The 13,692-nt window shown below is 38.7% G+C and overlaps 1 protein-coding gene across 3 annotated transcripts in view; it reads left to right on the forward strand.

The window, feature by feature from the left end:
• The window catches only part of Stxbp5 (syntaxin binding protein 5), a 135,606-nt gene that overhangs the window by 41,924 nt on the left and 79,990 nt on the right, over nt 1-13,692 (forward strand). For all 3 annotated transcript variants that reach the window (XM_059272756.1, XM_059272757.1, XM_059272759.1), the window contains exons 5-6: nt 10,466-10,600; nt 11,867-11,930. In XM_059272756.1, coding sequence (XP_059128739.1) covers nt 10,466-10,600; nt 11,867-11,930 — 199 coding nt within the window. The remainder of the gene's footprint in view (nt 1-10,465; nt 10,601-11,866; nt 11,931-13,692) is intronic.

A 13,692-nucleotide genomic window follows, 5' to 3' on the forward strand; every position in this document is an offset into this window, starting at 1 on the left:
CTGGAGAATGACATTTGAGATCTTGCCCAGCACTGTTCAGAAGAGATGGATGCAGTTTATCACTCTGGACCTAACCCTGATCCACAAGAAGATGGGTTATTGGTGCAGACAGAACAAGTCATTTTAGAACATGGATATACTTAGACAAAGTTTGAAAGTGTCAGATAAAAGGAGTTACCATTTGATGAATTTGAAACTGTAAAGGAAAAGATGGTAAGTGTTGGGTAACTTCTGAGATTAGGTATCTGTAATAACCAAAACCTTGGACAAAAAGAGGAGTTATTCAGAGAGAATCATCAGATCATGTAGGGGCCTTGCAATAAATTAACATGTAAAAGCATTAGATGAACAGAGGGGCCATGTAATACAAGAGTAAGTTCATATCTTTTATTCAATAGAATAAGTCCTGTAAAAATACCAAAACAAAAGAATGAGAAAGAACCCCCTCCTTTATAAAATGCTTAGACAGTGGCTGGAACAATTAGAAATCATGTAGTTCATTATGTTTGTGCAGTGGACAGAGTACAACCTGGGGTGCTGAGTAGACTGACATCACATAGCTGGGCAGGAGGGATGGGCAGTACGAGTAGTGCTTCAGATTTGGGCATTTAAAACATGTAATGAAATAATTATGTGGTCCCTTTGTTGCTAGAGTTTTCCTGCCTGGCCCACGGTCAGGGCAAATCTCTCTCAGGCTGGAGAATTTCTCTCCAGCTCCCGCCACCAAGACCCGCCAGTCCCAGAGCCCACTTATAAAATAAACACACAGACTCTTACATTATTTAAACTGCTTGGCCATTAGCTCAGGCCTGTTATTGTCTAGCTCTTACTCTTATATTTAGCCCATTTCTATTAATCTTTACTTTGCCACATGGCTCATGGCTTATTGGTACCTTACATCTTCCTTGTCCTCATGGCGGCTGGCCGTGTCTCCTCTCAGCCTTCCACTTCCCAGAATTCTTTTCCTTGTCCCGCCTATACTTCCTGCCTAGCCAATGGCCAATCAGTGATTTATTTACTGACCAATCAGCAACACACTTGACATACAGACCATCCCACAGCACTTCCCCTTTTCTTTTCTTAAAAAGGAAGGTTTTAATTTTAACATAGTAAAATTACATATAACAAAACAATTATCAAGCAAGAATTACAGTTACAATATTAAAGAAGAGATCCTATCTATCTTATATTTGTAAGTTTAAGGTTTTATATCTAACTTATCTTTTATTATAACTAAGGAAAATTGTAAGTATCTAGTCTTTAACCACATCAAAGACCTCAGAAGGATATAACACTACCTGAGAAATGGGAGAAGGATGCAAGCAACTTTTGGGAGTCTTGCAGGGTAGACAGAGACAGCTGAGCCTGGACAGTCATGCAAAGTTTTCTTGTAAAGTTGGGGCATCTGTCTTCAGCCCACAGGCCTAGAGTCTCTTATTCACTTTTTTTCTGTGTCTTGTAGAATGTCTGGCAGTTTTCTCTGCAAAGCAGGAACCTGAAGGACCGTTTTGTCAAGCAAAGTTCAGTGGTCACCTTTCTATGGGTCCTGCATGTCCAGTTGATCAAGCAGTCCAGGCAAGAACAGTTTCTTGCCCAAATGGCTATTTTTGTCAAGGTGAAGATAAACTCCGTATGGAGTGTCTTCGATGCCCATCCTCCTCTCTGAAGTAAATCGGTGCTGTCAGGAGCAGACATGTCTCACTGTCCAGAAAGTCTAAATTTTTAAAACATTTTAAATGCCATATTCTGTAGGTCTTTGAAGTGTTTGAAGACTACCTATCTATCTGAAATATAACTATGTATACCTAAAAGACTTAACTAACATGGCTACAAATATGATTATCATAGATGACTAATTATTAATCTATTTTTTAATTATCCATTATAATTTTAAATGAGTTACATAAACATAATACCTCAAACAAGAATAGAAATATATATACAGTATAACAAAATTAAGTTTAAACTTGTATCAATAAACTAAAATCTATAGCGATGTAAAACATTTTAAACAAGTTGTTACTCTTTAAAAGTAGGTTCATTAATCTACCCTTTCATCCTATCATATCTAAACTATCCCCTTTTTTTCTTTAGAAAGAGATTGTATTTATAATCAACCTGATTTAAATAAAAATATTGGTTTTTCTCTGTCCCACACCAGAGGGCTCTTCTGATTTGGGACACAAGAATCTCTTAACCATTTTTTTTTTTTGAGCAATATGTCTGGGTTTAGAGGGGGAGTGAGCCAATTCCATCTCTAAAGCCAGCTTGGTATATTTGGGAATTTGGGCGTAGCTTCTCTTACTACTTCCTGCTGGAGGGGGGCGCTGTATCTTCTGGAGACAGAAAGAAAATTTTAGGATCATGGAGTAGTCCGTGAGGCTGTATCGTCTGAGCCAGTTGCCTTGAAACCATTCTGAATGTTGAATCATCTGGGCCATGGTGTCACTGGAGACCTTTCAGGGGGTCTGGGCTGGTCAAACCTGATGTATCTTAATCTGGAACAAATCCATAGTCTCTGGCTTTCTGTGGAAACAAAAGCAGAGACTCTTTTCCAAAGCAACATATCCTTATATCCAAATTTTGAAGTCAAGGTACCTTTAAAATATACATTTTGGCATAACTCAACAGCTTTTACAATCAAATGTTTTTCTGCAGTTACAAATATCAAAGAGAACACAATCCAGATTCTCTGTGTGGTAGCCATCTTTACGTGGCTTATTTTTTTATATTATCTTGAGCCTATTGCTTTAAACTGCAGCCTTCTAAGCCTGAAACGGCGCAGTGGCTGCTGGCTCCGCCCACTTCAGCTTCCCAACATGGCGGCGGTCCGCTTTCCACCAGCTCTGGGAGCCATAACTCTCAGAAATAGTGGGTCTACACTTTTACCAAAGTAGCGTGTAGCCCAGAAACCTCTTTTTTTGTTTTGTACTAGCAAAGGCTAAATTCACCACACAGTTTAATGTGCTACTTGCAGAGGCCTCATTCCCACCATACTGCAGGTCGAGAGCGCACGCTAGGAACCCGCCAGTAGCTCAAACCGGCAGCTGCCGCTTATTTGAGAGAGACAATTAGGAAGCTGTTTTTAGCTCCGTTTTAGAATCTTTTTTTTTAAGTTTTTAGGTGGAAACTCTTGCCCCACGTTGGGCGCCATTTGTTGCTAGAGTTTTCCTGCCTGGCCCACGGTCAGGGCAAATCTCTCTCAGGCTGGAGAATTTCTCTCCAGCTCCCGCCACCAAGTCCCGCCAGTCCCAGAGCCCACTTATAAAATAAACACACAGACTCTTACATTATTTAAACTGCTTGGCCATTAGCTCAAGCCTGTTATTGTCTAGCTCTTACTCTTATATTTAGCCCATTTCTATTAATCTTTACTTTGCCACATGGCTCATGGCTTACTGGTACCTTACATCTTCCTTGTCCTCATGGCGGCTGGCCGTGTCTCCTCTCAGCCTTCCACTTCCCAGAATTCTTTTCCTTGTCCCGCCTATACTTCCTGCCTAGCCAATGGCCAATCAGTGATTTATTTACTGACCAATCAGCAACACACTTGACATACAGACCATCCCACAGCATCCCTTTCTATTATTTTTAAATAGAAATTTGTCACCAGGAAAATACTAACTAAAACCCCAGTCGCCTTTCAGAAAGTACAAGACTGAATTTCTCATGCCCTGCTGGTAAGAAAACAGTGTTCCAAGCAATCTGGAAAAGCTGTGGTGTTATTCATATGCTCCAGGAGGGCTCCACTCCTAAATATGAACCCAAGAGAGGCAGGCGCTAGTGGGACCTAAGCATCTGCTGAGACCGTATACCTGTCCTTCATCATTTAAACACGCATTCATCTAAGTGAGGTGTGACTAAGTTCCCAGTTTAGTTCACCTACAAATAGGACGATAAGTCACCATGGGCTCGACTTAATCAGGTGAATCTTTTAATGGGCCAGGAGTCTACTTAACACATAAAGCTCAGAGTCTAAGATGGATTCAGTAAAAGGACCTTGTTCTGTGTTGGTCTTGAAGATGGAGTGAGTCACATTGAAGGGCCTGAGGGAGAGCTAGGACATGTAGACTGTCTTGCAACTGTAGAAGTTGAATTTTTCTAGCAACTCAATTGAGCTTGGAGAAGATTTTTTTTCACACCGTTTTCGGAAAGGTGTTTAGGATGCAGCTTGGCTGCCCAATAACCTGCATTTCAGGCTTCTGTGTTTCTAAGCAGAGTCTCCAGACGCAGGGTCTAGACATCTGTCCAGCAGAAACTGAAACAGTGAGTGAGTTTGAGTTCACTAAGTTGATAGTGATTTATAGTAATAAAAACTACTACAGATTTTGGAATCTGAATATTGTATCACTTAGCAAGGGGGCTGTGCTCTGAGAAATGAATCATTGTATGGTTTCATTTTGCAAGCATCTGTTGGTACTTTTCCTTGGGGAAACAAACATTTACTCAACTGGTACCATTGACAGAGCAAAACAATGATTCGTTCTAGGCCAAGCTTGCTGAGCAAGTGAGTTTAGAGGGCAGGGTTACAGGAGCCTGGATAAAGGGTTTCAAGAGTGTGGATGGTACCAAAACAGCCCTCATGGAAAAGCCCCATCCCAGGGTGGATGACCAACTTCTGAAAGTTGCATGGATGGACTCCTCCCTTGAGTTGACCCCCTCCCTCTTGTCTGTTCTAGCACCACCCCAAAACACTTGCAGCTGAGGCGGAATCATGTGCAGGGTGAAGAGAGGCTAGAGGGAGGGAGGGATTATAATCTCGGGTGGTCCGTGTGTAGAGAAAAAAATATTTCACAACAGCATTGTAGAACGTATTTAAATGAACTTAGGACCGCTGGACATCACTAGTAAATAGAGTCTTGTGTTACATATGTGCTTGTTGACTGGATAAGCATATGGAAGTGGTTTTTGAATTCAACAGTGGGTAGATGGGGCTGAAGTTTTGAGGAACACGAGAGAAAAGCCTCCAGTTGCCTCCAGGAGGCTGTCTGTAGTACTCTTGCCCGCCTGTCTGTTGGTTGTCAGTGGAACTCAGGATGGAGTGACAAACACCTTAGTGGAATCTTGAGAAATCTTTACACGGGGCAGAAAGATTCAGAGAATTGTCTTCTTCATATTGAATACATGATTAGTGTTTTTTTTTTTTTTTTTTTTTTTTTTTGGTTTTTCGAGACAGGGTTTCTCTGTGTAGCTTTGTGCCTCTCCTGGAACTCACTTGGTAGTCCAGGCTGGCCTCGAACTCACAGAGATCTGCCTGGCTCTGCCTCCCGAGTGCTGGGATTAAAGGCGTGAGCCACCACCGCCCGGCTAGTGTGTATTTTTAACTGATATTTCCCAGGAAAATGTTGAAGGTGTGACTTAATATTTTTTCCTTGCTTCTCTACGATAAAATGGAAGTAGAGAGTGCTAAATTGAAGGAAATGTAAACAAGGAGCCAGAATGTGAGTGGAATTCTCACTTCGGTGGAGGTGGTAAAGGAGAGAATACTGACATCAGGTGATGGCTCCACAGGATGTCTCAGACTCTCCCCACCATGAAGGTAATCCCACCACTCTCACCCAGACTGAAGGCCTATGTAAAGTTTAAAATCTCATCCTCGTGTCTTAGCGAGAGCCTCGGGGGTCACTCTTGGAAGATGGTGGGGTTTGTGTGCAGTGGGGTGAGTCCTGGTGGTATTTATTCATTTCATTTATTAGTGAGAAAACAGCATCAATAAAAGCACTACTAGGTCAGACTGGAAGAGATGGGACAGGGTGACAGGAGACCGTGGCTGCACCGTCACAGACGTGTGCTGCCGCTGCTTTCCTGCTTCTCCATCTTGGAGGATTTCTTGACGGAGTTTTATGATCCAGTGTCTATGCTGTGACGATCAGAGGTGTTACCCCATTGTACTGAGTGCTCCTGTTCCCTTCTGTGCTTACTGGGTTTCTTTTCCATTTATTTTGCCTTATTTCTATTGATATGGTTTGTTAGACTTGGGTCTGCTTAGGTGTCTGAAAACAAGCAGCATTTATTAGTTCCCTGTTTCCTTAGACTTAACGTTTCAGTGCCGGTTCTCATTGCTATGCTTTCCCTGCTAACTTACCCAACTAAAGACTAATTTATTTGAATGAAAACAAACACTTCAAGGCCGTGAGCCGAATCTGTGATGAGGTGACGGAGACAGAGATTTCCTTTGAAACAGTTGCTGGGGACATGCCACTGAAAACAGAACCTTGGAGGGAAAGGAATGGCCAAAGTGTAGCTGAAGAAAACTTGGAGCTGAAATAAGCTTGTACCTAATTCATGTACAATTGTTCAAATTTAAAACAAGACATTAAGAGCCAGGCATGGAGAGAGGAGGCGGCCCTACCCCTCACTGCTGAACTGCTCCCCATCAATAGAGCAGGGAGAGAAGGGGTGATTGTCTTCATTTGTGTCCCCTGTTTCACCCACTGGTGACAGTCTCAAGCCAGGGCTCACGCAGATAGCCCAAATTCATCTATAAATCAAGAGACATTGTAATCAGAAGCTTCAAAAGGTTGTTCACGATTCTAAAACTTACATGGCAAGAGAAAAATCTAGAATACCCGAGACTGTATAATTTTGAAAAAGAAATACAGGGTGGTGGTACTTGTTTTACTAGGAACCCCTGTGCCCTCCCCCCAAAAGTGCTAGAAATTAGAAACGGTAATTTCCAAGAGAGAACAAGTGGACTAAAGCCCAGAATGAGTCCAGAAGTCCATGTGTGAAGAGAGGCACACATGTTCAGTGACAGGGTAGCCTGGACCACATGTGTGGACGCTGACTGGAAAACAAACAAAGCAGGGGAGGCGGTTCAGTGGGTACAGGGGACTTGCCACAGAAGACTGGCTGCCTGAGTTTGATCTCCAGAACCCACGATAGAGGAGAGAACTGATTCTGGAAAATTGTGCCCCAGACTGCACATGTGTACCATGATACAGACATATCCACAGGTACATACTCACCACACACAGACAAACAAATAAATAAACAAATATTTTTTTAATTAAAAGAAAAAAAAAGAACTCTCTCCCAACCTCAAATCTTTCATGTCTTGCTTATTTTGGAAACATGATAGAAAGATAGAAAACATATTCCAGTTGTTTATAAAATTTACAGGAATAGCAAATTTGGGGGAAGGAGAAACAAATAAAAACCAACTTTAAAATAGCAAGTTTGTGTAAGTGCATAAATAGGGGCTTATGTGTATGTGGAGAGAGAGAGAAAGATAGACAGACAGGCAGAAAGAATATGAGAATGAGAGCATTGATATGAATTTGGTTTTGATTCAAGACAGTATTTTAGTCTTGTGGTACATGGGACTGTATGTATTCCTGACAAGTTTTTCTGGCCTTTTGAAACTTGATTTTATAAGTGTAAGAATTTATTTTCCTATTTGATTTTTATGCCTTTTCTTCATTTTCAACTAAAATATATTTGACTTACGATGGTAGTAGTTCAGCTATCAGCTGCTGCATAAGAAAACATCCTCAAGCTGAAGAGGCAGCTATGATGAGTGTTTCCTTTGCTCATAGTTCTGTGGGTCACAGCACAGCCCTGGGGGTCGGGGACAGGAGGGGTTTGCTTCTGTCCACAGTCAGCTGGACAACCACAGTTAAAGATGCCTCACTGTCAGACGATCTGGCCAGCCCTTCTCAAGTGTCCCGGCTGGCTTTACCTGTCCTGCCTGACATTGTCTGTCTTATGTGGAATTCATCATGTGCTACCTGGGTTCCAAAAACATTGAAAAACAAATTAGCCAGAGCGTGCAAATGCTTTTCAAACCTCTGTCTTTGGCATGACTGCTAATAATACTGTAAGTCGGTGATGGATCAGTGTTATAGTCCATGTGCTCTTCACCCATTGTTCAAAATATTCCAAATTTGACGTTTATTTGTCTCAAGGCTGTTCTGTGTCAGTGGTGTTATGTTTCTATTATGGAATAGTTCCTTGGATTCATTAAATGGAGAGAGAGAGAGAGAAAGAGAGAGAGAGAGAGAGAGAGAGATCCTCTGCAATCCCTGCTCATTCATATACATATGCAAAAGTTTTAAGTTCATATCACTCTTCTTAAGTAAACAATGTCCTTTTGTTTGTTACTGTATCAAAAAAAGCTTACTTCATCTTCATTTTACCCTTTAATCTGTCAATAAAAAGGTAAGATTCTAAATTTATAAATGGAGAAGCATGGTCAACTTTCTATAACACATTGAAAGAACATTGTTAGATATGGTGAGTCGAGTCCATTTTGTCCCAATCCTGACTTTTACATTATGTCACTAAGTGATTGAATTATGCATAGTTTGGAATCTTAGGTAGGATTGGTAGGATATTGGACTGCCCTCTAGGAGTTTGGGGTAATGACATTTCACTGGCATGACTAGCAGGATATTATTTCATTTTTTCATCTGGTTGCTAGAGGCATTTTAGTTTTCTACTCTTCGTACAACCACATGCTCAGAAACGGGAAGAAAATGATGCATAAGAAATTGTTAGATTTGTTGAAATTGTTAGATTTGTTGTGATTAACACCATTGTGTTTCCTTCTCCTTTAGCTTACTCAGATAATGAGGGTAGTTTTAGAAAACAGTAATTTGGGGGGCTGGAGAGTTGGCTGAGCTGTTAAGAGCTCTGGCTACATTTCTAGAGGACCAGGGTTTGGTTCCTAGCACCCACATGGGTCAGGTTGCAACTGCCATGTTGTACACCACCATGTGGATGCTGTGAATCAAAGGTCTTCTGAAAGAGCAGCCTGAACTGGTTGCTGAGCCATCTCTCCAGCCTGAGAATATAATTTATTTTTAATAATATATAGCTAACATTCATTGAATACTTAATGTCAGGCTCTGTTTTAAGTATCTAAAATGCTTTGTCTTACTGATCATTGATGGATACTGTGAAGTAGGTGTGTTTTGCTACTTAGAAATGGAGACTGAAAAATTGAATAGTTTACCTAAGACTATATGCTAATAAGTGAGAGACCTGAAACTTGAACCTAGGCAGTCTAACTATTGCTCATGTCTATATGTTAACTAGAACTAGGTAATTTCTCATAATTCCTAAATCCATAGATCTGTTTAAACAAAAACGTCAGGCAGTTTTTGAGTTATAAGTGACATAAATTAAAAATGTAAACTTAATATATACTGTTTAAGTTTTGTTACATGTCTGCACACTCTGTTGAACCATTATCACACCTAAGATACTACCCTTACCCATTGATCCAAGTTTCTTCCTTTTCCTTATTCCGTAAGGTTTTCAAAAAGGTGATAGGGATTTCTACTGCCTTGGAAATAGCAAAGTACAGGTTGATCATCCCTAATGTGAAAACCTGAAATAGGAGATGATCTCAAGTCTGAAACGCTGAGTACCCACATGACAATAAAATGGGAAATTCATGTTGAGTGCCCACATGACAATAAATGGGAAATTCACGCTGAGTACCCACATGACAATAAATGGAAAATTCTACACTTTACTTCATAGTACAAGATTAAGTCAAAATGTAGGCACACAAAAGTTGTACAAAATTACCTTCAAGCTATATATACAGGGCATGTATGTGATTTCAATCAATGTTGTGTTTAGACTTATGTCCCATTCCCAGGATATCTTATTATTTATATATTACTGTTTCAAAATGTGAAAATATATGAAATTTAAAACACCTTTAGTCCCAAGAATGTCAGAAAAGTAATACTTAGGCTGTACTGTAAAATTATTTTGCTGATTCAATAGGTATGTTTATAGTTTATTATAATAAATTCATATAAATCCTTAGAGTACATTTTATTATATAAAACATTAAAAACTTCAAATGTCTAAACCTTAAGGTCTACCTGAACATTAACTCTAAAAAGGAATGAGAACATAAGCTATATTTCATTGTTTAAATATGTATTTTCATCTTGCAGAATCTCTGTAATAAAATTGTGCATTTATGGAAATAGCAAACATGGTGTGTGTTCGCTCATGCCAGAGGCCAGGCGTTACGTTGATACATAAAGTCTAGAAGTTGTTATTCTCAGTTTGTATTATTTGCTTATTATTATTATTAATTGTCTGTTTGTTACTATGGTTGAGCATTGGCTTGTACGTTAGATCTGTGATGTACCCATAGGAAGAAAGTGAATAATGTATTCAGATATGAAACATATTCTTACTTCAAAACCATTCTTTCTTAATCATGCCACACTGTTTAGTGTAAGGATATATGTTTAACATACAAGTTAAATTTAACATGATTAAATATTAATCACAGTGAATAGATGAATCTGATTATTTCATTGTCATTTTTGCATTTTCTAATTGTAAATATAATTATATTTGCCTTTTAAAATTATATATATAATTATTATATATAATAAATATATAAATTATCTCATAAGCAACCACCTAATACAGTCAGGGAACGTATCAGATATTCTTCTAATTCCCTTTCTGTCTGTGTTTTCTCTTGCAGGGTTACATTTTGCCATCTGCCTTTCCAGAGTAAGTGGCTCTATGTGGGCACTGAACGAGGTAATATACATATTGTCAATGTGGAGTCCTTCACACTCTCAGGCTATGTCATTATGTGGAATAAAGCCATTGAACTGTAAGTTTGAGCAAATATTCCATATCCGAAAGTATCAAGTGTCAGTATCTTATAGCTTTAAGTTAGTGAATTATTGTGGCATTGATGTGTTAGGCATTCCTGATATTATATGTAGATCTTTTGATTTTTCATAAGTATTATCCTATTGTCATGACATTTAATAACTTTAAACTTTTTTATGTTCACATATGTTTATAAATGTATAATATTATACATTTTCATCTGTGTATAAACTGTTATATTTAATAGTTGAAATGCAGTAGTTATTCCTGTTAGGTTGAAAACATTCATTTTTTTCTTTTATCTTCTAATTCAATTTGTTTCTTTAACCTTCTAATTATTTTTCTTTTATATCTTCTAAAAATCAATCACCCAATGTAAATGTTTGTTAAAATTAGTATATCACCAAGATTAACAAAAACAGATTGAACTGTGTTGCCACGAATTTGTAGTGCTAATTTCCACTTCTTCGAGTTTTTTTGTATCATCTCTTTTTGTAAGTTTTAACGTACAATGTTTAAGTATGAGAATAAAGGTCTAAAGCTGTTGACAAGACTTTTTTAAAATACATTCCACAGCTTTAATCTTTTGACAGAGAAAAATTTGTGACATATCTCAGATAACGTTTTGGTGTAGCTAGAGTAGTGTGCTGAAAGCCAGTTTTTTTTTTCTGTGACAAAGACGTTGCTACCCTTCCTTGGAAGTGTGGGTTTTCAGTTTGTTCTTTGAGTTGATCATGACATCTAGTAGGTAGAAGTGGTCTAAGTCTTCACAGGCTGAAGGGGTGCAGTGTCCCCAGCCTCCAGCATTCATGAACAGGAATATACTTTTTCTAAATGCATGGGCTTTGTTCCAGTAATGTTTACTTATATGCTCTCTCTTTCTCTGGTATACGTATAGGTACCATTAATTTCTTAGTTTTCAAAAAATAAAACAGAAGTTTTTTCAACTTCTGGTATTAGTTATAGAATTGGTTGGGATATCCCAGTTGACACCTAGCATTAAATGTTGCATTGTTTTAAAATATTAACTTCACAATGAAAAGAGATTTTCTATGCTAAAATAAATATTTGACTAAATTGAAAATCTTTCCTATATAGAAAATGCAATTATAAAGTTTATTAACTTACAGGCTTATGATTTTCATCATTTTTTCTTTGATTGGTAACTTAACTATTTTCTTCATAAACTGATCTTTTTATTGTAATGAATGCTGTGACTTTTAATTAAGTAAAAAGCCTTATTTGTTTTTGGGTTTTTTTTCAGGTCATCTAAATCTCACCCAGGTCCTGTTGTCCATATAAGTGATAATCCCATGGATGAGGGGAAGGTAGGATTTTTTCTAAACAAACATTTGTTAATTAATCCCTGCTGTTTTGACTTTTAAATATGCAAACTGTCCTAGAACTGCACTGTTGCCGAAAAGTTGAGATTGGACCAAGGTTTGTGTATTGAGTAAAGTAAAGGCTTGTTACTCATTATGAAGAACAAGGTGAAGAATTAGAATGATTCCTAATTAAAAGGATTAAAAATCCTAAAGCATAAATAGAATTTAATAAGTATATGGTATTCATTTGTATTTGGCTGACTCAGAATATTTTCCCTGATTTTCAGATAATGTAGACAGGTTTTTTGCCAGGGTAGCAGGGGTGGGGTGGGGGGGGTGAGGGTGAGGGGGGGTGGGAGGGTGACTTTTCATTTAGTTTACAGATTTTATTGTGCCTATCATATTATTACACTATCTCAGAGTAGTCTCTGTAGCTCAGCTTCCTTAAATTTTTCTTCATAAATACATCTGATTAATAATGTATATTAATCCTAATATATAAAATCTTGTTTGTCTTTTTATACTCATGCAGTCTGTATCTAGCTACGGTTAGCTTGGGTTAGTTAACACATTTAAAACTCCTATTTCCTCTTCTGTGAGTTTCCTTTTTCTTACAATAATTGTCTTTCAGGTAGTTCTATTTAATAATGGCCCTTTCCTACCTGTGTGATTTTAGGATCTTAACAGGAATGAGCACCAGAAAGTCTGTCAGAAATGAAGGATGGAAAACTTTATCTTATAAAGGGATTTGACTCAAATGTTTTCTTCTCTCAGTTACTGAGAAAGGGCAAAGCTATCAATTATTTACCACTGTTCTCATCTCGCCACTGAAAGACAAAAGCTTACCTGGACTGTTGGGAGTTGGATAGTGGTCATGGAACTGTATGACTGTAAGGAAACTTTACATAAAGCAAGTGTACAGTAGCCTGGTTATTGCTTTATTTTTCTTTTACACAAGATGCTTGTTTAAAAGCCAAACCTCTGGCTGGAAAGTCTGGTGAATTAACAAGGTTCCTGTCACATGGAATTACTCACTGAGTCATTTCAACCCTTCATATAATGTCTCTTCCTGTAAGGTCTGTTAGAGTTGATGGCAGTCTGGCACACTCTTTTATTTCTTTTTTTATTGATTAAAATTTTTATATAATGTATTTTAATCATTTCCTGTCTTCCCAGCTCCTGTCTGCCTCCCTCCCCATCAACTTCTTGCATTTACTCTCTCTCTCTCTCTCTCTCTCTCTCTCTCTCTCTCTCTCTCTCTCACACACACACACACACACACACACAATGAAAATCAAAACAAATAAAAAATCAGTAAGACTAACAAAAGCCAAAACAAAGAAACAATAAGCCCCCCCCCCACACACACACACAAAATGGAGTTTGTTTTTGTGCTGTTCAACTACTCCTGGACATGGAGCCTGCCCTGGAATATGGTTGATATACCAGTGTCACTCCATTGGAGAAAACCGATTTGCAAATAGCTTCTTGGACTTTGTGTCTGTTTCCCCTTCTCGGGGCCGGGATCTTGTCTGTCTGGGATCTTGTCTGGGATCTTGTCTGGGATCTTGTCTGGTTTGAACCTCTGCAGGTCTTGTGTGTGCTGCCACAGTCTTTGTGAGTTCATGTGTGCATCAGCTCAGTTGTGTCTGGAAGACAGTGTTTCCTTAGAGCCGTCCACCACCCCCAGCTCTCACAATCTTTCCGCCTCCTCTTCTGCACAGATCCCTGAGCCTTGAAGGGGGGTGTGTTTGATGAAGACATC

The sequence above is a fragment of the Peromyscus eremicus genome, chromosome 8b (genome assembly GCF_949786415.1).
Source record: "Peromyscus eremicus chromosome 8b, PerEre_H2_v1, whole genome shotgun sequence".
NCBI classification, from domain to species: domain Eukaryota; kingdom Metazoa; phylum Chordata; class Mammalia; order Rodentia; family Cricetidae; genus Peromyscus; species Peromyscus eremicus.